Here is a 25,779-nt window from a genome sequence, read left to right on the forward strand (position 1 = left end):
TGAACACTGCAGGGTAGAGAGCAAAGGCTTTCAGAAATCACTGATTCTCCCAGCCCTTTGTAAAACCTGAGTTACTGAAGAGATGACGCTAGGTGTGTCCCAGAGGGGAGAGGAAAGAAGGGTCAGCCTTTGAGAAAACCAACAGAGGAAGGAGGAGGTTCCCCAGAGGGAAAGGGGACAGAGGTGTGGGGACTCCAGGGCACCCAGGAACTGCTTACTGCTCTGGGGCTTCTCTAGGGAGAAAGCAAGACTTTGGAGCTGCATGGACACCTAGGAAGGTTGGCCCTAAGCCTCAGACAGGAATAGACAGGAATAGACAGTCTGATCAGGAATAGACAGTCTTCAAAGGTCAAGGAGAGGTTTAAGGCCATGGAATTAAGCTGATTAAGCTGATTTTAAGAAAAAAAAATTTTTAATGGTGTCATCTCTTGCACTCTTAAGTTTATGGACTGAAATTTCCACCAGCTGCCTTCTGAAGTGTGTGTCAGTCTGGAGACATAGTAGAGGGCTCAACATCCTCTGAGACAGTCAAGCTGTGCCTGGCTTCTCATCCTGAAAATGTTACACTACCTGCCTGGCACTGTCAGCTCTCTTTAAATATTAATCTACAGCCTTTTAAATATTATAATTATCTCTACATATGACACACTTCTACCATTATCTCCTGATAACTGAAAATCTTTTACTTTTAAAAATAATACTAGCTAACACTTACATAGGACTTACCATGTGTTAGGCCTTAAGAGCTTAATACATATTAACTCATGTAAGCCTCATGATAATCCTATGAAGTGAGTCTTATTATGATTCTCATTTTAAAGAAGAGGAAGTTAGGGCACAGAGGGGGTAAGAAACTTGAACAAGGTCACAGAGCTGGCAAATAGTGGATACTGTGTTGAAATACAGGCAGCCTAGCTTTGGAATCCACGTACTATTAATTTGCCGCAAAACATTATAAGCCAGACATGTGGGAGCTAGCAGCTTGTTCTGCTGCCTCTGCTCTAATGGGACTGGTTTCTTAAAAGCAGAACAAACAAGACCACAGCATCGCCACCGGCCTCAGGAGTCTGAAGCCTGGGCCCTACCTCTACAGGTCTCAGCTCGCCTTCCACACCTGCCCAGATCCGGATCCTGAAGACGGTGGTGATGACAACAGTAATGATTTATTCAGTGCACACAAAGAGCCAGATGCTGGGCTAATGCTCTACAGATCCCTCCTCTCAGTTAATCCACATACAGCAATTATGGAAGGCGGATACCAGTATTACTCCTACTCGACAGAGGACAGAATAAGGCAAAAGAGGTTGAGCGGCTTCCCAAAGGTGCACCGCTAAGTGTCAGAGCTAAGCCCTGAGCCAGGCAATGCCAACGACAAAGTCTAATTTCTTAACCGCTTATACTGTCTGGCCTCCTACACAATGCACTTAAGAGCGTGCCTGTGATGGAGCAACAATGCGGGAAATATAATCCAACAAGGTCTCCGTACTTGCCTGGGAAATTAGATGTAATTTATACGTAAAATAGTATAAACAGATTTATTATAAGGAATATTACCATAATTAAAGAGTGAGACCCTTGACTGTTGACAGTTTATGTTAGGATTACACACACACAGACATGACCAACAATAAAGCATGGAAAAACATAACCAACCTCTATAAATTATTTAAAATAACCCAAATCATGCCCAAATCCTGTTTCCTACACAAAAACTAATGAAGATATTAAGGAAAAAGACAGTATGTATAGAGAATAAACAGAAGCAGCATTTGTTACATTTGTTTGGGGTCATTTCCTGATATTTTGCTATGATTTTATTATCTAATCCTATTAAAATCAAAGCAAAGACACACTAATGAAAGCTCTAGAATGCTGTAGGGAATGAGCTTCCTTTCCTGGCTGGAAATGTAGTGACCCTAGGTTGGCAGGGACTCGAGGGGCCATCTGTGTTCCTACTTGCCTTGCCCATCCCTGCCCAACTGGTGGTCCTCTTTCATCTAGGACCCAAACATTCATCCATGCAATAGCAAAACTCCCCCTGCCCAGAAGCCCTGACATGAAGGTCATACTCCTCCTTCCTCTGGTGATTAGCAATTCAGAGTGCATATCCTTCACTGTGACCAGAACTGTCTCCCTATAGCCTTCCTCAGCCCACTTCCTCCCTCCTCTGAGCACTGGGTGTGATCCATAGCTGAGGCCATCCTGGATACAACATAAATCTCCTTGAAAAGTGCACTGATTTAGTGAATGTGCACGCCCCACCGCCCCCCGCTTTCCACAACAAGAATCCTAATATTTAGTTAGAAACATTTAATGTTTTTACTGGTTATGGAAACACATATATAAAATTTTTACAAAACTGTGATTGAAAGCTCAGCTTCAGTCTTTACTATTTATGAGAACTCGAACACATGCCTTAAACTCTCAGGACAGCTTCCTCATCTGTAAAATGGGCATAAAATCTACCTCAGAGGTCTTCTTGTGAGAATTAAAAATAAAGTATATAGAAATTCCTGTACATGAATAATTATCACTAACATTCACCCCATGGTGAATGTATACGTCATATATGTTAAGAATTAAAGTTGTGGTGTACAGTGAAATGTGTAGCACGCCAGCAACTTCTCCCTCCTTGTATTAAGAGGAGGAAAAATTGGAAGCAAGGTCCCTGGGATCTACGTTTGTGCAGATTGGAAAAGAGGAAAGTGACAACTCTAGAAAAAATTTACTCTCAAAGGAATGTAGGTGGTTCCGTAGGAATTTCTAAGGTTTAATATTAACTTTAGTTTATATTTTTAAGTGAAGCCTACAATTGGGCATGCTACACAGGAAATGGAATTTTCAGCTTTTAGTTGGCAGTGCCTTATTCTGGAAGCATCCTGTAACAGTTAGTTCCCAAGCTACTTATTGCAACCTGTTTATCTGAATTCTCTTCAACTCTTTTGTAATAAGGGTGTGGCGCTCAGGATTTCTGTGGAAGTCAGTGCCGACTATGCAGAGAAAATCTCCCAGTGAGAAAGTCAAGAGCTGATAAGAAGGTCAAGAAGAATACAGGGAAAAAAGAGACGAGTGAGGCTGGTGTTCTTTAAAACTGAAGACAGAAAAATTCTTGCCTGCACTTTAATTCTACTTCACCTTAGGAAAACCTCCTGCTATTCTACTCTGCTCAACCTCTTCTTTCCAAACAATTTCGACTTAAAAAATGAACTAAGCCTTTCTACGTGTCCATATGATTACTTCTTGATCCTTTACTGTTTTATGGGGACAAAAAGAGCTACCCCTGCGCTGGACACTACCCTTGCCTGTCTCCTGGGATTTTTCCAAGGCCTCACGGCTGCATCTTCAACCATAACCTTAGAATGCCTTGTCCTTCCTTTGGCTTTTAACAATGCTTCTAATAGCAGGGACCATAGAAACGAACAAGAAAGGGCAAGTCTTCTGAAAGGGACAAGTAAGAAATCAACTAGTTTTCGGAAGTACCTGAAAACTTCACCATCCATCCATTCCTACCCCCTGACACTTGGTAGACAATGGGCTGTAAATAAAAGTAGGCAGGAGCCACTTTTTCTTGCACATAAGCTTTTTTTTTTATATTTATGATTGATTGAATCAGTGCATTTGTCTTCTCACATGTGGTTTGTATTATTCCTTTCTTTTTTTTAAGATTGTCATCATTTTCATATACTGGCTCAGTACCCTGTTACTCAATTTTTCTTACTTGTAAATAATTTTTAAAATTAGGAGACAGGAAAAAAAAGATGTAAAGCCATACTAACAAAGAAAGAACAGTAAAATGTTCAGTAAATGGTAATTTAAAGATTGCATAGAGGATGTAATAACTACATGGCTGACCCTAAAATTCCATCAAAACTACTAATCAGCTACAGAATTCTAACACTGAGAGACTGAAATATATGGCCAAATAATGAAGATTTCACCACTTGGCACTTATTTTTTACTTTATTACACAAGTTTGTATGTCATGACTAGATTCAGTTTTCTATCTTGACTAGGGCATTATCTCATTTGTGCTAATTGATAATCCTGCAATGTAGGTAAGGCAACTATTTCTACCCCCATTTTACAGATGAAAAAACTGAGGCTATTCACTTCCCACAGATTTACACAGAAGCCTGGAATGAAACCCATCTTTTCGAACTTCAAGCTCATACTGCTTCCTACCAGTGAGAGTAAGAATTTCTGTCACTGCCGGTCATTGGCCAGTTACCCTGTGCCAAGCACTGTGACTGAAGTGCTCTGCATGTTGTGACCACACAGGCAGGAAGTAACGCAGTCAGGAATCTTTATCCAGACGTCTCTGATTCAGAAGCCTAAAGCCAATCAATATACTCTACTGCTATACGCTATGCACGGGCATCCTCAGAGCGTGTTAAATTTACATAACATTATCACAAATTAAATAACAGCCAAATTAAAACCTTTTCAAATGAAGATAAAAAATAGGAAAATAGAGGGTTTTTTTTGCCTTTTAGAAATGTTACTGAAAAAATTGGCAAGAGACATGAAGTATGTTTGTTCTTGTGCTTCGATGATGATTAATGAACTCCGTTTTGGAGAGGCAAGATCTGCACTTGGCATTAATATTATAAACTTTTCTCATCGCAGTAGCTTCTCTTTAGGTGGGAAAACTGGTTACATAAGGCAGTGATTAATGAGATGCCACAAATGTTGATTTAGTCCCAGACAGGGATTTTTTTTCTCTCTCAAATCTAAATGCTTCACCAAAATTAATTTTAAGTCACACTACAAATATGAGTAAAGTACCGATTCAAGTTGAAAATACATCACATGCTCAACCTGAGTCCATATGCTTTTTTCCAATTTCTTCCTGTTTTGCTAGAAAAAAACATTCTTGAACAGTCTGAGATTCCAAGAAGGTGTTGCCATTTTGTTTTTTCAAAACCATTGGCCAGATTCTGTTCTTGAATACTGTTTCAATTTAAATGGGAGATACATAACTTTTAAAATATAGGATCCCGAAAGCATGGCAATACAGTTTTTAAATGGCAAGTTTCTTCTTCTGGGAGTTAGCAGTTGCAATATTAGCAATACGATAGTAGGTGAGTTGGAGAAACACATGAATATCTTCATTTTTCATCTATCTAATCCTTACGATGTACTCTATACCAAGTGAAGGAAGAATTCTTAGTCCCAAGAAGGAAAGTTCTGTCCTGAATTAAATGTATCACATGATTCCTTTGGGCCATTTGAAACAGTAAGAAGCTACGAGCAAAACTGCTGGTATATGGACATCCAGAGGCATGCTTCCTGAACATATCATTAGTAGCAACACACCAGGTAGGAAATCAAAGTCGTTATTCTAACTGCTTACAACTGGGTCCCCCAAGAAAGACTATTTATTAAACACCTAATGTTTGATGTACGTCTTGAAACTGCTCACAGAATTTTCATCTATTACTTAAATAAAAATAAGCTAAATGGCATGGGTGAAATGTTACATAAATTAAATAATAAGACTAGAAGTAAATATTTAACAAAATTCAGAATCAGAGACTTTTCTAAGCATAAAAGTAACAAAAACAAAAAAAAACCCCATAAATAAAATACCAATAACTATGACCACATGTGAATTTAAAACTTTATATAGAAACAAACAATAAGCTAGAAAAAATTTTTTGATAAATACGACCTTTTCTGGAGCAACCCTCTTGTCTCCATTCATGTTCTGTCAACCCCCTACTCATAATATGGGCTTCAGTTTCGACACCATTTCCTGATGTTCACATACCTAAAGTATTTGCCCCTTTTAAGCATAGGCCCTGCATTTCCCTGATCTCAAATCTTACACTATTACCTTTGCTCCATGACACTGTGTGTTGTGTGAGGGAAAATATTGAATACGTCTTGTTCATCTTTGTAAACTTCACACCAAGCCTGCATACTTGTCAAATGGTTGAACGAACAAATGAATAAACAAATATTCTCATGAAACAAAGTCAAGTGATAAAAGCAGGACATTAAATTGAAAATAGAGACATTTTATAAACACATGGCTACACACAAAGAAAATTAGTATTAGAAAAAAGTGTATAACAAAACAAAAGTGTAAAGGATGATTATCTGAGTGAGGGATTACAGGCAATTTGTCCAGGAAACTTTTCTATACCTCCTTAACGTTTTCTGAATTTTTTAAGAATAAACTTTTCAAGGTGTAAAACTCTATTTTTCAATTGAAGAATAGTTCATTTACAATATCATATTCATTTCAGGTATACAGCACTGTGATTCAGTATTTTTACAGATTATACTCCAATAAAAGTTATTATAAGATAATGGCTATAACTCCTTATGCTATATAGTATATCCTTGTTGCTTATCTAGTTTACACATAGTAGTTTGTATTTCTAAATCCCATACCCCTAATTTGCCCGTCTCCCCTTCCCTCTCCCCTTTGGTAACCACTAGTTTGTCTTCTATTTCTGTGAGTCTATTCTGTTTTGCATATACATTCATTTATATATTTTTTTAGATTCCACATATCAGTGATATCATACAGTATTGTCTTTGTCTGACTTATTTCACTAAGCATAATATTCTCTAGGCCCATCCATGTTGCTGCAAATGGCAGAATTTCATTCTTTTTTATGGCTGAGTAATAGTCAATTGTGTATATATACCACTACTTCTTTATCCATTCATCTGTTGACGGGTGCTTGGGTTGCTTCCATATCCTGGCTATCGTAAATAGTGCTGCTGTGAACACCGGGGTGCATGTATCTTTTCAAATTAGTTTTTTTTTGTTTTTTCCAGATAATGCCCAGAAGTGGGATTGCTGGATCATATGGTAGCTCTATTTTTAATTTTTTAATGTCCCTCCATACTGTTTGCCACAGTGGCTGCACCAATTTACATTCCCACCAACAGTGTACAAGGGTTAAAACTAATTTATCTAAGAAGTTCAAATATCATTAAACAACAACAAAAAAAGCATGTGCTACCTCACCTTTAAACTTAAAAAACATCAAAACAATATATATATATATAAAATATGAAATATCGTGACATGAAAAATAGGTTGATAAGAAATACCTATGGTATTGGTCACTATAATTATACAAAAGACAACATTCCAAAATAATGTGAACACAGTTTTCCAAAACTGCATGTTATTAAAAAATTACACATTAAGTTAGCTAACTCCTTAAAATGGCTTTCTTAAAAAAATCAATTGCGTTCAAGTTTAATATTCAGACTGCCAGAAATCATTCTTTCCATTTCAAAACTGTTAAGCAGAGTGAGTTCTGATGGGTGTTATCCACCCAGCATGTTTCAGTGCCAGTGTCTACAGTTGTTTGTTTCAGAACCCCTAATTAGCTGCCTTATCTTTTGCAAGGGATTCTTCTGGTGCTAAGTTTTAATCGTCCAAATTAATTGAAATACTGTAGCAATTTCAGATTAACATTTTCAAAATTAACAATGCATAAAATAAAATCACCCATAAATCTGCATTGTAACAGCAGCCACTAATGAACTCTGCACAACATACCAGATCACATTGCTAATTTGCACTGTTCTACATAGCTAAACTTTAGGAAATAAGCTTTCCTCTGTCCAAAGGTTGGCCTAAGTAGGGTACACAGAAGATCTCTAGAAGAATGAGGTCTCTGGAGCCAAACCACTGCAATTAAGTCCTGGTACTTGCCAGGTGCTGTGTGACCTTGGGTAAATTACTCACCTCTCAGAGCTTTGGTTCCCTCCACTGAAAACTAACAATATCTCCCTCTTAGAGTTTGTAGCAGACAGACTCTAAGATGAACCCAAATAATCCCTGCCTCCTGGTATTCACATGCTTGTTTAATCCCCTCCCCTGAATGTGGGCAAGACCTGTGACTTGCCTCTGGCCAATAGAAAGGTGATGGGATGTCATTTCCATGATTCTGTCACATAAGACTTAATTTTCCATCCTTCTAGGAGACTCCATCACCTTCTTGGCTTGTACACTTTGATGAAGCAAGCAGCCATGTTGGGGAGGCCCATGTGAGGACAGCCTCTGGCCAACAGCAAGCTAGGGATTGAACACCTCAGTTTAAGAGACCAAAAGGACCCAAATCCTGCCAAGCTGGGAATGACCTGAGCCTTCAGATGAGACATAGCCCTAGCTAACATCTTGAGTGAGGTCTTATGAGAAACCCTGAAGCAGAGGACCCAGCTAAACCTCGCCCAGACTTCTGACCCACAGAAACTGTGAAATAAAAAACATGCTGTTTTAAGCTGCTAAATGTATGGTAATTTGTTATACAGCAATAGAAAATTAACATAGGAGTGTTTAAGTATTAGTAATCACCACCACCACCATCACTTACAGAGCACTTACTATGTGCCAAACCTTGCTGATAAATGCTTTACCTATTATCTCACTTAATCTTCACAATGACAGCAGGAGGTATCTGCTACTATTACCTCCCATTTTAGAGATGATAAAACAGGTTTACAGGTCCAAGATTATACAACTAGTTAAGTGGAGGGGCAGGACACAAACCCAGATCTATGCCATTGCACAGTGCTCAGTCTAAACGGCTATACAGGGCTGCCTCTGATGATCAACAAGTGTTCATGTAAGTGAAAGTGCCTAATACAGTTGGCCCTCCCTATCTGCAGATGCAGAACCCAGAGGTAGGGAGGGCCGACTGTACTATGCAATTTTGTGTAAGAGACTTGAGCACCCGCAGATTGTGCTATGGAACCAATACCCCGTGGATACCAAGGGGCGACTGTACAGACAAAACTAGAAAAGATTCTTCCTTCTCCTTCCTTCCCATGATTCCCTTATTGCCACAGAGGCAGGTTATGGTCTAAACTTAATGCCTCAAGGGCTGCAGTCTCTGGCTCTCCGGCACTCTCATCCTGACCCTTCCAGTAGGGAGGGAACGTTTCTTCCCACCTGCCTCCACAAAACATGCCGTCTTAGGTCTTGTTTCCCCAGTTCTCTAATTTGATGGACCAATCTACACTAACGTGTAGGTAGGTAATAGTGGAACAAAGGATTATCTCCTTATAGAAACAGACTACCTCTATCTAAAGGAGAATATCACATTGGTATTTTAGGTATAAAGACAGGGTTATAAGAAGATACTGTGATTCAAGAACACTTGCTTTTTGGTATCCCTGCAAACTAAAGCTGTGAGTAGGGATGAGCTTTTTGTCAAGACTCTCCAGTTCCCATTTTATGTACATTCCTCAGGATTTACCTTGTCTGATACTGGAAAACAATCAAATAGAAGAGCCTACAAATGGAAAAAGGCCAAGGTAGAAGAGGTGGAAAACCCAGCCACAGTACGCCCAAGGAGGACAATGTCTAAAACACATACACTATAACAGATGTACATTATAATCTGCTCAAACCAAGCTGCTCTTCTTTCCTTCCCCCATTCTTTTGTAAGCAAAGCTGTCCTTTCTTACAGAAAACAAATTTCCTGTGAACAGGCTGGGTCAGGCCCTCTCTGCATGCTAGAGGTGGGCACAGAAGCCAGGTGGCTCATCACACAGGTACCATCAGTGCTCAGCCTGCAGTGATGGCCTCAGAGATGAGCAGAGATCTGGGCCAGGCCAGTTAAAGACACCTTGGGATTTTTGTTAGATTTACTGGGGCAAAGGTGTCCAGTTTTCTCTGAGATTACTAGCTGTGGGGAACTGAGAGTTGCTAGTGGCCAACTTTGCTTCCAAGTGAGATAACCTGCCTGAGGTGCCTGTTGACAGAAAATCAACAGAAAAGAAAGGAAAACTGAGACACAAGGAGAAATGGAACCTGATATCATTTGAGCCCCTGGATCTAACTCTGCCTGAAGCCAAACATGTTCCACTTGAGTTACCTAAGTCAGTAAATCCTCCACTCTTTTTTTTTTTTTTTCCCCTTAACTATAGATCTTCCTCTTACGACAGGTCACATCCCAATAAACCCATTGTAAGTCAAAAATATTGTAAGTTGAAAATGCATTTAATACACCTAACCTACCAAACATCAGAGCTTAGCCTAGCCTACCTTAAACGTACTCAGAATACTTACATTAGCCTACAGCTGGGCAAAATCATTGAACACAAAGCTTTTTTACAATAAAGTGTTGAATATCTCATGTAATTTCTTAAATACTATACTGAAAGTGAAAAACAGAATGGCGCTAAGTATCTTGGTTGTTTACCCAGCGATTGTGGCTGACTGGGAGCTGCAGCTCGCTGCTTCTGCCCAGCATCTCTGAGAGCCTCATGCCACATATCGCTAGCTGGGGAAGATCAAAATTCAACATCGGAAGTACGGTTTCTACCGAATGCATAACGCTTTCACACCATCATTAAAGTCGAAAAATCTTAAGTCAAACCATCTTAAGTCTGTAGTTTTGAAATGGTTTTATGCCACTTGACAAACAAGAGCACACTGGATGATACAGAATTGAGGTCAGAATGTCAAACCTAGTAAGAGACTGATAACTTTATTTAAATATCTGTAGTTGTATATAAATGCACTTTTATTGATGTACTTGTTAGATACCTCGTCTCCCTGTCCTGTGCCCTTCTTTAGTCCACAATGAGTCTCCTTCATCCTGCCTACCTAGTCAACAACACCATTCATAAGTGACCACACACACTTTGGTGGTTCCTCATACACCACACGCTATTACTGTTGGACATGTTTATGTTTGTATGTCTTATCTCTCCAACAAAATTCCAAGGTCCTCAAAGACAGGGAAACTTCCATATATTTCTAATACCTCTGCAGAAAAAAGTGAGTCTCAAAAGTTATCTGTAAAGAACAATTTAAAAAAACCGAACAAGCTTTTCTTTTCATTCAAATTAAAAATTTAAAAATCAACTTGAGTTGAATACACATAAAAGTAAATAATTGCCAGTATGAGTCATTTTGATAGAAATTCCACAAACTCCATTCCGATGTTCTAATTAATTTGATAACCATTCTCACTATTTGTGTATAGAACGACTATAAGATTATAAAGTTATGATACTAAGGATTACTTTATCAGTGTCTGTCCTCTTTCCTGGTATCAGGGCGATATTACTGGTATCAAATATTGTTATTTGAAGCCAATACTTTTGCCTCAACTGGTTCCTCTCATTTACCTCACTTCAGACTAAAGTTCTGGAATAAGATTACCTGATTCTCATAAGTTGTTGGCTCATAAGAAATTTGTGAAGTTTCTCTGCCTACTTGGCATTATATGGCATGTTCTTTTGCTTCTGAAACGGGATAGTATTTGACTACCAGGGCCACAGATATAACAAAGGAAGTCCAGGCCATACCTGACCTTCCAAGTGAGGAATGATTTTTCCATGATAAATGTTAAAAGCAGCTCACCAGGTTCAAGACTTCCTTTTCAGAATATTTTTCTAAATATGTAATAAATGCATACAGTTTTTTCTAAGACATAATTACTACAGTAATAGAAATTATAAGTTAAAAGTGCATAAACGATCCAGAAGTGGGTTCGGTATATAGTACCCCAAATGTTTTTTAATTTCAATAATCACATTACTGATGCCATGCTTCCCATCTAAAGGCACCCCCACCCCACTCCATGTACGTCTTCAAATGTTCACCTTGCCCTCTTTTTCCTACGCGGGAGGTAACAGAGCTGTGTAAAAGACTGGGCTTGGCAAGGCATGGGCAGACCTGCTAGATGACAGCAATAGTGACCCTTTGTGAGCTCGGAATGAGCCTTCAAAGGGAAAAATAAATCCTCCCCAAACGAAAAAAAGATGTGAGGAAGGGTGTGTGATGTACGTTTCAGAAAAATATCATCATGGTAAAGGGAATTAGGAAGGCAGTCCTGAAAATAACTACAAGGGGATCAAATGCCTTAGTGCAAAACCAGTCTTTTTGTCCATAGTTTAATAGAAGCTTGAGAAAATCATCTATTTTAAAAACCGGAGCAGGCTCCCCAGCACTGGTGCACAGCTTGGATTCCTCATTTCTCTGCAATGAATCTTCATCACTAAGTTCTACGGTCCCAGTTTCTTCAAGTTCATTCTTTCAATGTGAAATGTATCTTTACAGTTTTACAATTATGCTCCTAATATTTAGATTAGGATTTATGTTTGATGAGAAATTCGTTTTAGAGGTGACAGATAAGACAGAAGTACGTTTGACTGATTAATATGGAAATATTGTAATCTACAGACACTTTATTACTTATTTCCTATAGACAAAAGCTCACTTACTAAAACTTCACGAATATACATTTATCTCCCTCAAAAAAAAAAAAAAGGAAAAAAGAAAAATGTAGTTTTAGATAAATAATTTTAAAAATCCTGGGTTGCTATTTTTCGCATCAATGTTTTCTATTTGAGAATTAAAAAGATAAAAGTTCTCTATTGAGCAAATTGGCATTATGTTTAAAAGCAAATCTAAAAGAAATCAACAATTCTATTTACATTTGGAATGAGTTTACCAATAATTTGAAATTAAAACATTAAGGAAAACTGTATTAAGTTGTAATTCAATGCAAAAAACCAGCATAACAAAAATTTTATTTATATAAATGAAAACATATATAGACAACTCAGCTTAAAAGCAATCTTAGCCTACATTTGCTTCTCTCTTTTCCAATTCCTTTTGCTTTTTTGCACTTATTACATAATTAGCTCTTTTTATATGTTTACCAGACTATTCCCTAATTATTTTTATGACACTATGCCATACCATAATGGATCAGAGTATAAAATAGAATATTAAAATGTTTTATATGCACACTCATCTACATGCATTTATGCAATCAAGACCTTGTGCCTGTATCTACTCCTTCCTTAGGCAGACTATAAATTGTGGAGGGGGGGCATGTTTTATAATTAATGACATTGCTGGTGCTTATTGTTGTATAAGACACGAAGTTGGTAATGAAAAAAAGATGTCTTGAATTCCTTTCTTCATACAGGAACAGATAAGAATGGCATTATCTACCAATCCTATCCACCTGAAAGAGAAAGTGACCATCTTTGAAGATGTCTCTTCTAAGAAACAGTAAGACATCTCCTCAGTGAACAAGAAAAAACACTGTTTCTAAGCCACATTTTTCTCTTCGTAATCAAGAGTTTAAAAATGAACACATGCGACGCAAGAGCTCTCAGAAAGAACTCTGTTCACTTACTATTCAAGGTTATCACAAATCACATGAGTAACTTAAGATCAGAAAGAAAATGAGGTACCTAAATATTTCCTATCTACTCCATCTAATCTTTAGGTAGTGCAACACAGAACAACAGCCTGGATTTTTTAAAAGCTAGTGACTGTGGACTTAAATACGAGAGGCTATGAGTTCCACAAATATGAGATAATTTTGCAATAGTCTAAAAACACAGGGTTGATTAAAAGAACACATATGCTGGTATATAGATTTGCCACATGCAAACTAAAATAAATCTTGTATCTTCTCTACTCAGAAGAAAACTTTTAAAGCTCAGTATTAAAATTTAATTGGTAACTTTGACCTCGGGTGCCACTTTAGGTGAAAAATATTACACCAGTGCTCAGATTTTCTTGAGATTTATGATCTCATGTTCTTGAAAAAGGCCTAGCACCTCCGTGTTCCTGAAATAATTGATCTGTCTCTTACAAGCGTTATTTTCCTGAAACCAACATCTGTCTCAGGAAGAAAAGTACAAACTGATGAAAATACCCTGCTATATTTAAAAAATCCAAAAGAGCTACCAGAATTTGCATCTAACACATTACTATTACTATATTTACAAAAGCAGACAAGATCATAAATTGATAAATTTCTTAGCACATAATAGAAGACAAGAAAAAGTCAACTAAACTGCAAAGCCATTTGTAAATATTATCTATAAAGATTAACTACAATTATTAATAAAAGTAAAAGTTTTAAATATGCAAATAAGACACAAGGTAAACCTCACATCTTTCGTGGTTTGAATTGAACCCCACAATATTTGCTTTTAACCTTGGGAGTTTTTCTTTCTTTGTTTCTTTATTGCAATCACAAACACTACTAACTTCACCAAAAAACTCTCAACCACCACTGTTGATTGTGTCTCTTCCTGAAGATAAGCAAAATATCATGGAAGCCATCAGGTAAGTAGGGAACAACAGCAGATCTGAAAACGACTGTGATAATGTAACTTCTAGTTTCACCTAGAATTCAACATAAAATTCTGAGTTTCTTTGCAAAGAAATAATTGGCAAATACTTTTGATTCTCCTACACATGACAAAACGTCCAATATTTAACATGCTCTACCACAAAGTAATTATTATAATAATTGCCACCTCTTAGCATTTACTACATACTTGCCACTGTTGTAAGTACTTTTCATGTATTAACTCATGTAATGCTCAAAACAACTTTGTAAGGTAGCTACTATTATTAATCTCCTTTTACAAGTGAGGAAACTACAGAGAGGAAGCAAATTGCCAAAGGTCAACAGCAAGTAAACAGCTAAGTTGGGTCCCCAGCCTAGGCAATGTGGCTCAGAGCCATGCTTCCCACCATTGGACTATTCCATATTCCTTGTGTATACTGGTCCACTTTATCAGCAGGAGGAATTTAAAAAGCAAGAGAGCCAGTGCATGCAGAAGAAGAATATAGCCATTCATTAATTCATTTAACAAATATTTATTAAGCACCAACTGAAACCGTATGCAAGCCCCTGTGTCCTTGTCCTTTGAAGTAAAAGGCTTTTGCTTTAGTTTCCCAGGCCTCCCTTGAGTCTCAAAAGGCTGGCTCAAGAGTTAATGATTGGGAAATGTGAAGATGATGGAAAAACAAAGAATAGCTGTTGGGCTCGGGAACTGGTAACAATTTAGACTATAAATACACCACATGGCAGAATCACGGAGCTCACAGTTCCATGAAAGATACAGAAAAAGTCCTGACACACATTCCTAAGTTGTTTTTACAGGGAGCAGACCCCCTCCAGATGAAAACTGCTGATCGCAAAAATGTACACCTTAGACTGGTTGAAACCAGAAGGCTGATGATGCTTGAAATTTCACCCTGATGCCAACCAATCCAAGAATTGTGCAGGAGCTGATCACACACCTTGTAGTTCCCTCCCTCACACTGCCTTTAATACCCCTTCCCTGAAAGTCTTTTGAGCATGAGCTGCCCATTCTCCTCCCTTGGCGCCCCGCAATAAATGCTGTACTTTCCTTCATCACAACCTGGTGTCAGTAGATTGGCTTTACTGCCCGAGGACGAGTGGACCTAAGTTTGGTTCAGTAACAATACTACCCAAAGAACTATGCATTAAGTTCCTCTCCAGAACAAAAGTTCTATGGAGAAGATATGTAATTTACTTTGGACATGGCTCTGAAATTTGGTCCTGGTGAAGTGGTTACATCTGACCTCCCAAATTCTTTAATCACTTTTTTTCTACAAGCCACTCTAAGTGAGGCCCTGGAAAGTAGTCAGTGTGTTAACACTTGGAAAAGACAACTAAAATAGCTAAAAGAGAAAAGGTTAAAGGACCTTTCATAGTAGAAACACTGATAGCAAATAATGCTCCTTGGAAGCAGTCCGTCCATGCTTAGGAGGTCTCAGTTTTATTGATCCCTTGTTTAAATATCCTGGAGTGAAACTTCTCCCACACAACTGTGAAAATCTTAACAATAGTTACATCAGGATCAACTCAGAGTAAGAAAGTCATCAAGCTAGGGTTAACTTTGAGCAAAAAAGCTTTGCAACTTGCCAACAGAAAGTAATAAACAGAAATAAACAGAAAGAAGCAAAGATAAAAAAGACGACCAACTCTAAACACATAATTCAAGCCTAACATCAAAAGACACTCTACAGGGAGAAATAATTATTACATTAGGATCTACAACAGGCAAGATCATCAACTATTTGCTTCCTTTTCAAAAGTGCGGAAAAATGAGAAAACACATATGTATTTACTATACCTAATGGAAAGCTATGTGCATATATATACAGCTATGTATATTATATATAATGTATATATATATATTTTTCCCCAAACATAACATATGGCACTACTTCTTTTGTATTTGTAACTTTATTCTTCATGAAGTTCTAAAAACTTTGGACAAATATAAATACCAGAAGAGTTATACCTATAGAAAGCCATCACGTTTAGGATAAAGGAAGATAAACTATTTTATTATTGGTCCACTTTGCCATATTTATAATCTGTGAATTCATTATACCTCCCTTTAAATAATCTAAAGGCTCCTAAAACTTCTGGCTATAATGTACATAGTTAAAAGTCAAATGTGTTCCTACTGACACACTGTATATATAGAAATGCATTTTCTTGGGGGAAAATAGATTAAATGAAAATGCCCATAGGAGAAAGAGAAAATATTTTAAAATAATATTTATAAAGTTTAGGTAATTTTCAGAAACAGAAATACTATAACTCATACAAAATAAAGAAAAAATATTATGTTCACAGTCATACACTCCTGATATAAATAGAACAGAAGAAGTCACTTTTAAATATTATCGTAGAGTTTTCTGCAAAGGGTATCATCTTGGGAAAGTTAGAACCAATAAAAAAAGTAAACCAGAACCCCTAATTTTTTTAATGGCCTTAATTTTGGTCTGTACTTAAAAGATTTAAACTGATCTCAGGACACAAGTGAGGCAATTTCTAGCCAAAGGCAAGCTCCCATAAATCTTTTCAAACAGCTCATAAACTGGCATGGCTACCAGGGGTGTGGTTTCAGTGAAAAGCTATAATGCTTTGAAAGCTAAACTTTACAACTAGGTGAACACTGTTTACGATGAGAAAACAAAACACATAATCCAGATTATTTTCCAGGAAGACTACTCTATATTTCATGTTCTACTTGATTTATTATTAAGTTCATATATTTGGAATCCTTTAGCCATGAACATCTTTTACTCACAATAATATGACCATATACACAACACATCTTTGGTAATTAAACTATGGAAGGCATTGCTTAATGGACGAAAAATAATTATATGAAAATAATGACAGGGTCAACCTCATGATATTAAACGGGAAACAACTGAATGCTCTCTGCAGACAAAGAATTGGTCTCTGGAGAGGACACTTGTTCACAAAGTCCTTAAACTCATTCTTGTATTATAAAATAATATAGATATAGGATAAAGAAAAGTATTTTCCCAAATGGGGAGGGTACCAAAGTTGTCTGGTTTATGACCTCCCTCCACCCCCTCAGAACATGCTGATTTTTTAAGTGCTGGTTGGTTTTTTCCAGGTTTGGGAGGGAGCAGGGAAAGGGTGTTGGATATGTTAGCATTAACCAGGCACCCTGAGGCTGTTCAGTAAGCAAATAACCAGCTCAACTGCTGACTGCGGAAAGACTGTGCTACTGATGGTTACTCATCACATGACCTTGTCCTAGGTAAATGATTTACACAGTAGACGGTCGCCTCCTGGTCACACATTATATACCAAACTGCGAGGAACAGAGGCCAACAATCTGTCTGACTTTCTACAGCAATTCCCATATACTTTCATAATCACTTAACTGAAAAAATGATTATAGATGTTTAATCACACACCTGGATCCACCTGTCTGGGGGTTCTTCGGAGTCCATTGGTCCGTTTCTGTGCAGAAAGGTAAAACAAAGAACAACAAAGATTTCCTGTTATCAAATTGTATTATTTTGTGACACTTTGGAAGTCCAGTGAATGTTGCACTTTTTCCATTTAACACTACGACATTTAAAATAGATAACCAACAAGGACCTACTGTATAGCACAGGGAACTCTGCTTAATACTCTGTAATGACTTGCATGGGAAAAGAATGTAAAAAAGAGTGGATATGTGTATATGTATAACTGATTCACTTTGCTGTACAGCAGAAACTAACACAACACTGTAAATCAACTACACTCCAAAAAAGTTTTTTTTTAAAAGTATGACTAAATTTGATCAAAACACTTGGTTCCAAGGTTTCTTTTTATAATTTTTGTTTCTCTAATAAGTCTTCCACTTGAACAACACTGCATTTGATAAATCATTGATATAACACTATGGGAAAGAAATATCTTTTCATTCACCATCTCTGGGGATTATGACTCATTTTTTTTAAGTCATAATGACTATAGGAATTATGAAAACAAAGCCCAGGCAGCCATTTTTGCTTAGAAAATGCTCCCAACAAAGAGTTTTGATCTCCAAAACTCTAACGCAGCTATTTTTGAGGCCTGACAGACCAGGGACTGGAGAAAGTATACAACCTCCAAACAAAGATCTCAAGCTCTGATTTTAGCAAACACTTAAAAGAGAATGGTGTTTTAGGGCTTCCCTGGTGGTGCAGTGGTTGAGAATCTGCCTGCTAATGCAGGGGACACGGGTTCGAGCCCTGGTCTGGGACGATCCCACATGCCGCAAAGCAACTAGGCCCATGAGCCACAACTACTGAGCCGGCACGTCTGGAGCCTGTGCTCCGCAACAAGAGAGGCCGCGATAGTGAGAGGCCCGCGCACCGCGATGAAGAGTGGCCCCCGCTTGCCGCAACTAGAGAAAGCCCTCGCACAGAAACGAAGACCCAACACAGCCAAAAATAAATAAATTAATTAATTTTAAAAAAAAATGAAAAACTCATAGCTAACATCGTAAAAAAAAAAAAAAAGAGAGAATGGTGTTTTAATTATGGATCAGTGATATCTGAATATTTTAAGAAACAAAATAGCCATGCAGCTTGTGAATCATGAAAGTAAATTCTTATTATAGAAAAGGAATCCATAAGAAAAATTGTGCATTACAAAAATTACAGATAAGATGCAAAACAAAAGAGATTTTAAATCTTTGAAAATGCCTGTTTACACATTCGATTTCACAAGCATTAAATTCATTCCTACCTAATAACTATGGGAATCTGACTAATTAATAAGAACTTGATTTTCACTTTTTGTTATATAACTGGATGAAATGCTCAGTCTATAACTACCATATAATTCAGATATTCACAAACGCAAATTTCTTTTTATATGTGTTGGGGTTTGTGCCTGTGTGTGGAGAGTTGGTTTCATTCAGAGCAGACTTGGCTTTGCCAAGCACACATTAGCCATGGGTTTTTCTTAGGGTTCTTCCTGTTGTTTTTATTCATAAGTTAAATGGGCCTCAAAGCAGATGTCAGGGTTCTCAGGTAAAAGCAAATTGGAGAATTATTAAAAATATAAATTTTGTTTTTAACCCAACTACTTTTAAAATGGATTTGTGAAGGCCGAATATGATCATTAAATCAGCATTGAAGCTATACTGAACAAGGTGGATGGCTGTACTGAAAAAAAAAAAAACCCCCTAGTATAAAGAGAGCGTTGTGAGTGAGGAGAAGAAAATACCACACTGGGCTTCCTAACAGCCAAGCACAAAACGGGGAAGCACGATGAGTTATAGTTTCATATCCAATAACTTGGAAGAAAACTGCTTTCCAAAAAACAATCTTTTCTGTCTAAAATTTTATAAAATTTTTGAAGCTCTCTACATAAATGACAATATTTTCAACAGGAAAATATATAATGATGGATGTCTTGTGGCTATTTACCTCCGGCATTTTCCTCCACCTTCTTAACGTACAACAGAAGCTGTTTTTCTACTACTCTAACTCCTCTTACTATCAAAGTGCTTGGAAGGCAAGAAAGAATTCAAACTTTGGGTCTTATTCCTACTAGCCCTAAACTAGTACTATTTAAAAACTATTAACTTAGAAAGTGAAAAAGAGCATTTCAGTTCAAGAGCAACTCTATATGACCCTGAAGTTAGGATTAAATTAGGGAACATGGTGCAATTATTAAGAGTATGGATTCTATAATCTGACTGCGTCAATTCAAATTCAGACCCTCCTTGTCACTTGACACCTGTTTGACTGGGAGCAAATTAGTTAAAGTCTCCATGCCTGTTTTTTCATCTATAAAATGGGGATAATAATAGCACCTATTTCATAGCATTTGTGGTGAGAGTTAAATGAGTTAATTTATGTTAAATGCTTGGAACAGTTCCTGACACATAGTGAGGATTATTAAGTGATAGCTTATTATTATTATTGATATCATTGTCATTATTATTCATTTCATGATATTTTGAATGTTTAAACGCAGGTAAATGAAAAATTTTGCTACTAAAGTATTACCCTACTATTTATATTTTAGGTTTTTCCTCCTGAAAGTCATTGCAAATCAGTGACCCTGAAAACAAACTTTTCTACAGGAAGAGTAGGCGGTGGAACAAACTATGATCTGGTGCATTTTAAAAAAGAGAGAAGCTACTTAGAGCAAGTACATTGGAGAGCTTGAGATTTATTATACTTTAAAAGCACCTAAAAAGTATTTTATATTGTAAAAAATTTGGAAACGTTTAGCAGAACATATTTAAACAATTTTAAAGTGCAAATTTCAACTGTCATTCTATCATATCTTACCCAGCATGCTCCTCTCCCCTACCTATATTCTCAAAAGCCTGGGATAGAGCTGGACAAGATGCTGTCCCTAGCAGGGAGAGGAGGGCACATCCAGTTGCCACCCCTGGGAGCTCTCAGTTACAGCCCCATGAGATCGGACAATCAGTCTTCAGCACATTCTCAACTTCTTTGATCTACTGAGAAGTGGGGAATGGGCGGGTGGGAACAACCAACCAACCTAATTTTATTTCTTGTTTCATTACCTATTACCTTGTCTTTCTCTAAAAGAAATGCCTTTATCGTCCAAGAATCTCCCTTCTTGCCTCTTTTAGGAGAAACCTAATTCTCTCTGTTGATTTTACCAACACAACGAGCAAAGTTTCATTTGCTATATGAAACTGGCTTTGGTTCCTCTACCTACTTTAAAAGCAGAAAAACCTACGTTAAGGAATAGATTTGAAGTAGATATATATTAAATAGATATGTGACGATAACCTTGCTTCCTGGAGCTAGAAGTGGCTTCTGAAGGTCCACTCCAGAATGGGATGCAAGATGAACATCCCAGGTTAGGGAGGCCCAGGGGGATCCTGTGGCTATTGAGAGCTGACCTACCTTGCGAATGAAGTGTGAAATTAAAAATTCACAATCATGGCCATTGAAAGGGGAACAGAAGAGGACTACGAATTGGTACATGGAGAAAAAGAAGACCTCCAAGAGAGGGGGGAAAAAAATCAGAGAGCTTACAAAAGGTCTTCATTGGTACTTCTGGGAAGACTCCTAAACATCATATAAGCATCTGCCTCAGAGAGTGAATATACCTTCCACAAAGTCTTGGTGGGGAGGTATGGAGTGAAAGATGTTTCTTAACATTCTTTTGCTATACTTCTCCCTTATGCTAAGCTAAAGTTTCCAAGTAGGTTGGCCAGTATAAGATTTTACTATAATTATCCATCCAAAGTAGAGATTATTAGCAGAAGCACACATTAAATAAAAATTACACTTTGTATAATCGTAAGTTAAGCAAGTCACTGAAGCAAGTCACTAAAATACTGATGCTGCATTTTAAAAAATCAATGTGAAAATTAATTCCTTTCAGAATAGGCTTACGTGTAATTTTTAAGAGTATAAAATGCCTGCAGAGAATTATTTTGTATCATTATTTTGTATCAGTGTGAAAATTATTAACCACTTCTTATTAGCACACTTTCTGTCTGTAAATACGCCCATTTCTCATTGCTTAAATAAAATCAAGTGAAATCATCTTGCCCGGGGCGGGGGTGGGGGGATACATGTATACCTTTATCTAAGAGGGTAAAGGTAAAGTAATATTGAGTTAAAGTTCAAAGCTCTACGAGTCAATCTGTCTCAATTATCTAATAACATTGTGAGAGTTAAGAGAAAGAAGGCTACTTTTCCAAGATCTTCATTGACACTGCTGGAAGAATCCTTACAGTCTTGATGAAAAACCTTACCTATTGACTAAACACTAACAAAAAGTTTATGTTAATTTATTTTAGCCCTAGCAGAACTCGTATCACCTATTTTTTAAATACTATTATCCTGTTATGCATTCCTTGAGCTAGATTCTAAAGTCTAAAATATAGTCAACTGATAACACTTAAAGGGTGCATGTGAATTTCCTCACATCACATTCTTGATACCCTGTATGTACAAATTATATGCTTATGCAAAAAAGTAAAAACAGTTACCTCTTGTTTGACATCTTGCTGTACTTTTCATTATTTTTACCAACTATATAAATGCCAGCCTATTAAAAACATACTAATACTATACTACTCTTAATGAGATATAATTGTCATGTGCTAAAATAATTTGACATAGAATGCTTTTTGTCATTCTTTTATTCTGAAATTCTCAGATTACTATATTTCTGGTTCATATAACTAATCACAGTCATTTTACATTTTAATTTTCTTTGCTATGATTTTTTTGGGAGGTCAGGTAAGAAATGTATTAATTTTGGTTGACGGCCAAGGTACTGGTTGCCTGTAATCTGCTATATTTTTCATTCTTTCATATTTTCTTAAAAGAGCTTTATTCTGAGAGGTGACAGGGATCTCGTACTTCTAAGCCATTAGACCTCAGACTCTGTGTGAAACCAAAAGGAAATGTTATCAGATTTTGATTTCATCAATAAGACATGATATGAATCACATTTGTGCTCAAACGGAAAACTGGCAGAAACACGTAACCACATCCTTAGATGAAGAACCTTAGAACTTTTTAGTACTAGCGAATGTTGGGCAGTGACAATGTTTCATGATAGCGGACAGGTCTACTGACTTCCTGGGATGAGGGCCACCCTTCCTTCTGTCCTAGCAGGATCAAAGAGGTTCATTCCAAGAGAATGCCTTCAGATGCATTAAGTTTTTATTTTTAATTACTCTTAAATTTTAATTAAAACATTAAAGTAACAAATAGGAAAACACATTTGCTGGAACAACTTTAGATGGTATAACGAGGCAGGAAGTCTGCTTGAACTTACAGTTGAGAGACTGAAAGCGATGTAGTGCGTCATTTATTTGATCTATAAATTTTATAAAAGTGAATTTATGTTGATTTGGTTATGTATTAAGTTTTATAAGCCTCAGGGTTTGTGGAATTCTGTAGCTGGGAACTAGGGAAAGGTACCCCCATATTAATGCCCCAACATTGCTACAATATTTATTTGAAATTTACCTGAATAAGTGAGTACCTAAGATTCTGAAATGTCCCATCTCACACACATTCTTAGATGAAATATTCACATTTTTCCTCTACCTAAGATCTTCAGATGGTATCTGAAAATTCCTCTGATTTACCCTGTGCATTTCACTCACAAGCACTTGATTGCTCACTCTAGCTCTGTTTCTATCCATTTTAAAAGGCACATTTAACATTCTAGGAGTTCGAGCCTGCTTAAGTTAGCAAACAATTTGAAATGCAAAAGTTATACAAAAAAAATAAATGTTAACCTTACCTCGGATGGTTTGAGCGTCCCTTGTTCTGAAACAAATGTAAAAATTGGCATTGTCAGTTATTTTGTTTGGTTAGAAACCTTAACTTGTTCTCTGCAGCGTGGTAAAACACTACTGCTTTGTTTTCCTAACATATCTGTAATATATTTCCAGGGTCCCTCAGGCAGGGCTAGTAATTGTTTTGCAACCGGGTTCTCTTGCCTTATTGGCTTGTCAGGAAAGTGACTCATAGTACTAAATGACTTCTAGGTTATGCTTAACTTTTTCAATTGTTTATTAAGCAATTTCAATCCAACCACATAAAGCTCCTTGAAACAGGGACTTGCACTAAGTTTATGTGCAAAAGAGAAAGCTAAGTGGGAACCTTTCTTTCAACACACCCAGTTTTAAGAATTAAACACAAATAATTTACAAACGTAGTACATTGACTATAACAATTGCAAACTTAACACATACAATTTGCACATGAATTTTTCTGCCATTAAGGGGCTATTGCTTTTAGTTTTAATTTGGGGGGAATACAGTTTGATTTAAAGATGGAAATTTAAAAAAAGGACAGGATTCCATTCTAATGCTCATTTTCCTTTCATCGCAGTGTATCTGTCTATAAATAGAAACAACGATCTCCATTACATTTCAGTTCCTGAAAATGACTAACAGCTAGGAAGGGCCCTGAGATCTTCAAGTAAGTAACATGGCAGAGGGCAAAGGTTATCTCTGAAAGGAAAGGCACACACTGCATGTGGAAAAAAGCTGGTGGGTAATATTTTGCTTCCTTTCCCCATATCCAGGAGCACCTATACATGTTATAATTTCTCCAGCCTGTGAAGGAAAACACCTCATAATTTTGCACCTATGCCTATACTTTTCTCAACCAGAATGATCCTCTGAAGAAGGATCTGAGAAGAGAAGACACTGATGGGAATATCAGTAGAGAAAGGGCAGCTCTGTCAGCCTAAATGAACCTCTTATAGAGGTTCCAAGAAGCCTCACAACCAGAGTTCCAGGGGAAAAGTACCAGAACACCTTACTAGCTGTCACAGATTGCTTGACACAGGAAGACTGCCCAGGGCATGGAACAGGAGGTTTTGGGGTTTTTGTTTTTTAAAGGACTATTCCTGATTAGTGGAACTGAAGAGGCATGAGCAAAAAGTAACCTTTCTGGAGAAAAGCAAAGCCTGTGTTTCTTTGCCAATTTCAACCCTAACATACTAACTTTCATACATAACTGCCTTCTATGAAGTCATTTTTGCCAGGTCTGAAGTTGGCCTTTACAAAGGACAGAAAGGTATTTCCCTTTCCCTCTCTGCTAGAAATATGCAAAGTTTCAGAAGAAAGACTGTCTAAGAGAACTGGATTGGGGAGAGAGTCTATGAAAGTACCATTCTGCTGGATACTGTGCCCAGAGTTAGAACCCAGGTTAGGTGAACTTGGGCTCCAAACCGAACAGTTGTGATACCTGTTTCACTGGTTTGACCAGAAAGACCTATATGCCAGAAAAGCCCTACACTACTTTCTTCTTCTACTGTGAATTAGAGAAAGAGCCTGAACTGGGAATCACAATCTACAAGAAGCACCAAACAGGAGGGAAGTTTAAGTTTTCCATCCAAGGAGATTGAGGAAAGCTTTGATATTTCCAGATGACCTCTAAAATGGGAAAACCTCAGATCTTTCATGGTCAGTGTTTAAAAATGAGTCTGGGGCTTCCCTGGTGGCGCAGTGGTTGAGAATCTGCCTGCCAATGCAGGGGACACGGGTTCGAGCCCTGGTCTGGGAAGATCCCACATGCCGCGGAGCAACTAGGCCCGTGAGCCACAACTACTGAGCCTGCGCGTCTGGAGCCTGTGCTCCGCAACGAGAGGCCGCGATAGTGAGAGGCCCGCGCACCGCGATGAAGAGTGGCCCCCGCTTGCCGCAACTAGAGAAAGCCCTCGCACAGAAACGAAGACCCAACACAGCCATAAATAAATAAATAAATAAATAAAATTTTAAAAAAAAATGAGTCTGCACCTTAATTTTAATTCAGAAGTATTTTTTTTCCTGACTCTGCAGAGAAGTGTTTTTATGTCCTGGTGAAGTAGGTCTGTTATAATACGCTTTAAATGTATTTTATTTTTGGCCTAAAACCTATGATAGCCCACGTGGCAGCAGTTGGCACACCGCGTTCCAGGAGTGCTCTGGGTTTCCTCAGGAAGAGGAAACGATGGTATCTAAGGTGATGATCTAGCTATGCAGATACTTGCACCTCTTTACCCGGAAAACAGATCTGGGAACAGAAGCCCCTCATTTACAGGCCCTTCTTATGTTGTTGCTTAGTGCAAGCCGGCCAGCTCCCGGCATGAGTGAGCACTGACCACGGAACACAAGAGGCATGAATGGGACTGGCAAAGTGAGGGATAAACTGGACTCGGCTGACCACCTTATCCAACACTCTCT

At 37.6% G+C, this 25,779-nt stretch overlaps 1 protein-coding gene across 1 annotated transcript in view; it reads right to left on the bottom strand.

Annotated features, from left to right (window-relative positions):
- The window catches only part of VAV3 (vav guanine nucleotide exchange factor 3), a 393,400-nt gene that overhangs the window by 110,955 nt on the left and 256,666 nt on the right, over positions 1-25,779 (bottom strand). Inside the window, exons 18-19 of the mRNA XM_059927079.1 lie at positions 23,346-23,371; positions 17,522-17,567 (exon numbers count right to left, since the gene is read on the bottom strand). Of these exons, the coding sequence (XP_059783062.1) occupies positions 17,522-17,567; positions 23,346-23,371 (72 nt within the window). The remainder of the gene's footprint in view (positions 1-17,521; positions 17,568-23,345; positions 23,372-25,779) is intronic.

This window comes from Balaenoptera ricei, chromosome 1, assembly GCF_028023285.1.
Source record: "Balaenoptera ricei isolate mBalRic1 chromosome 1, mBalRic1.hap2, whole genome shotgun sequence".
Taxonomy (NCBI): Eukaryota; Metazoa; Chordata; class Mammalia; order Artiodactyla; family Balaenopteridae; genus Balaenoptera; species Balaenoptera ricei.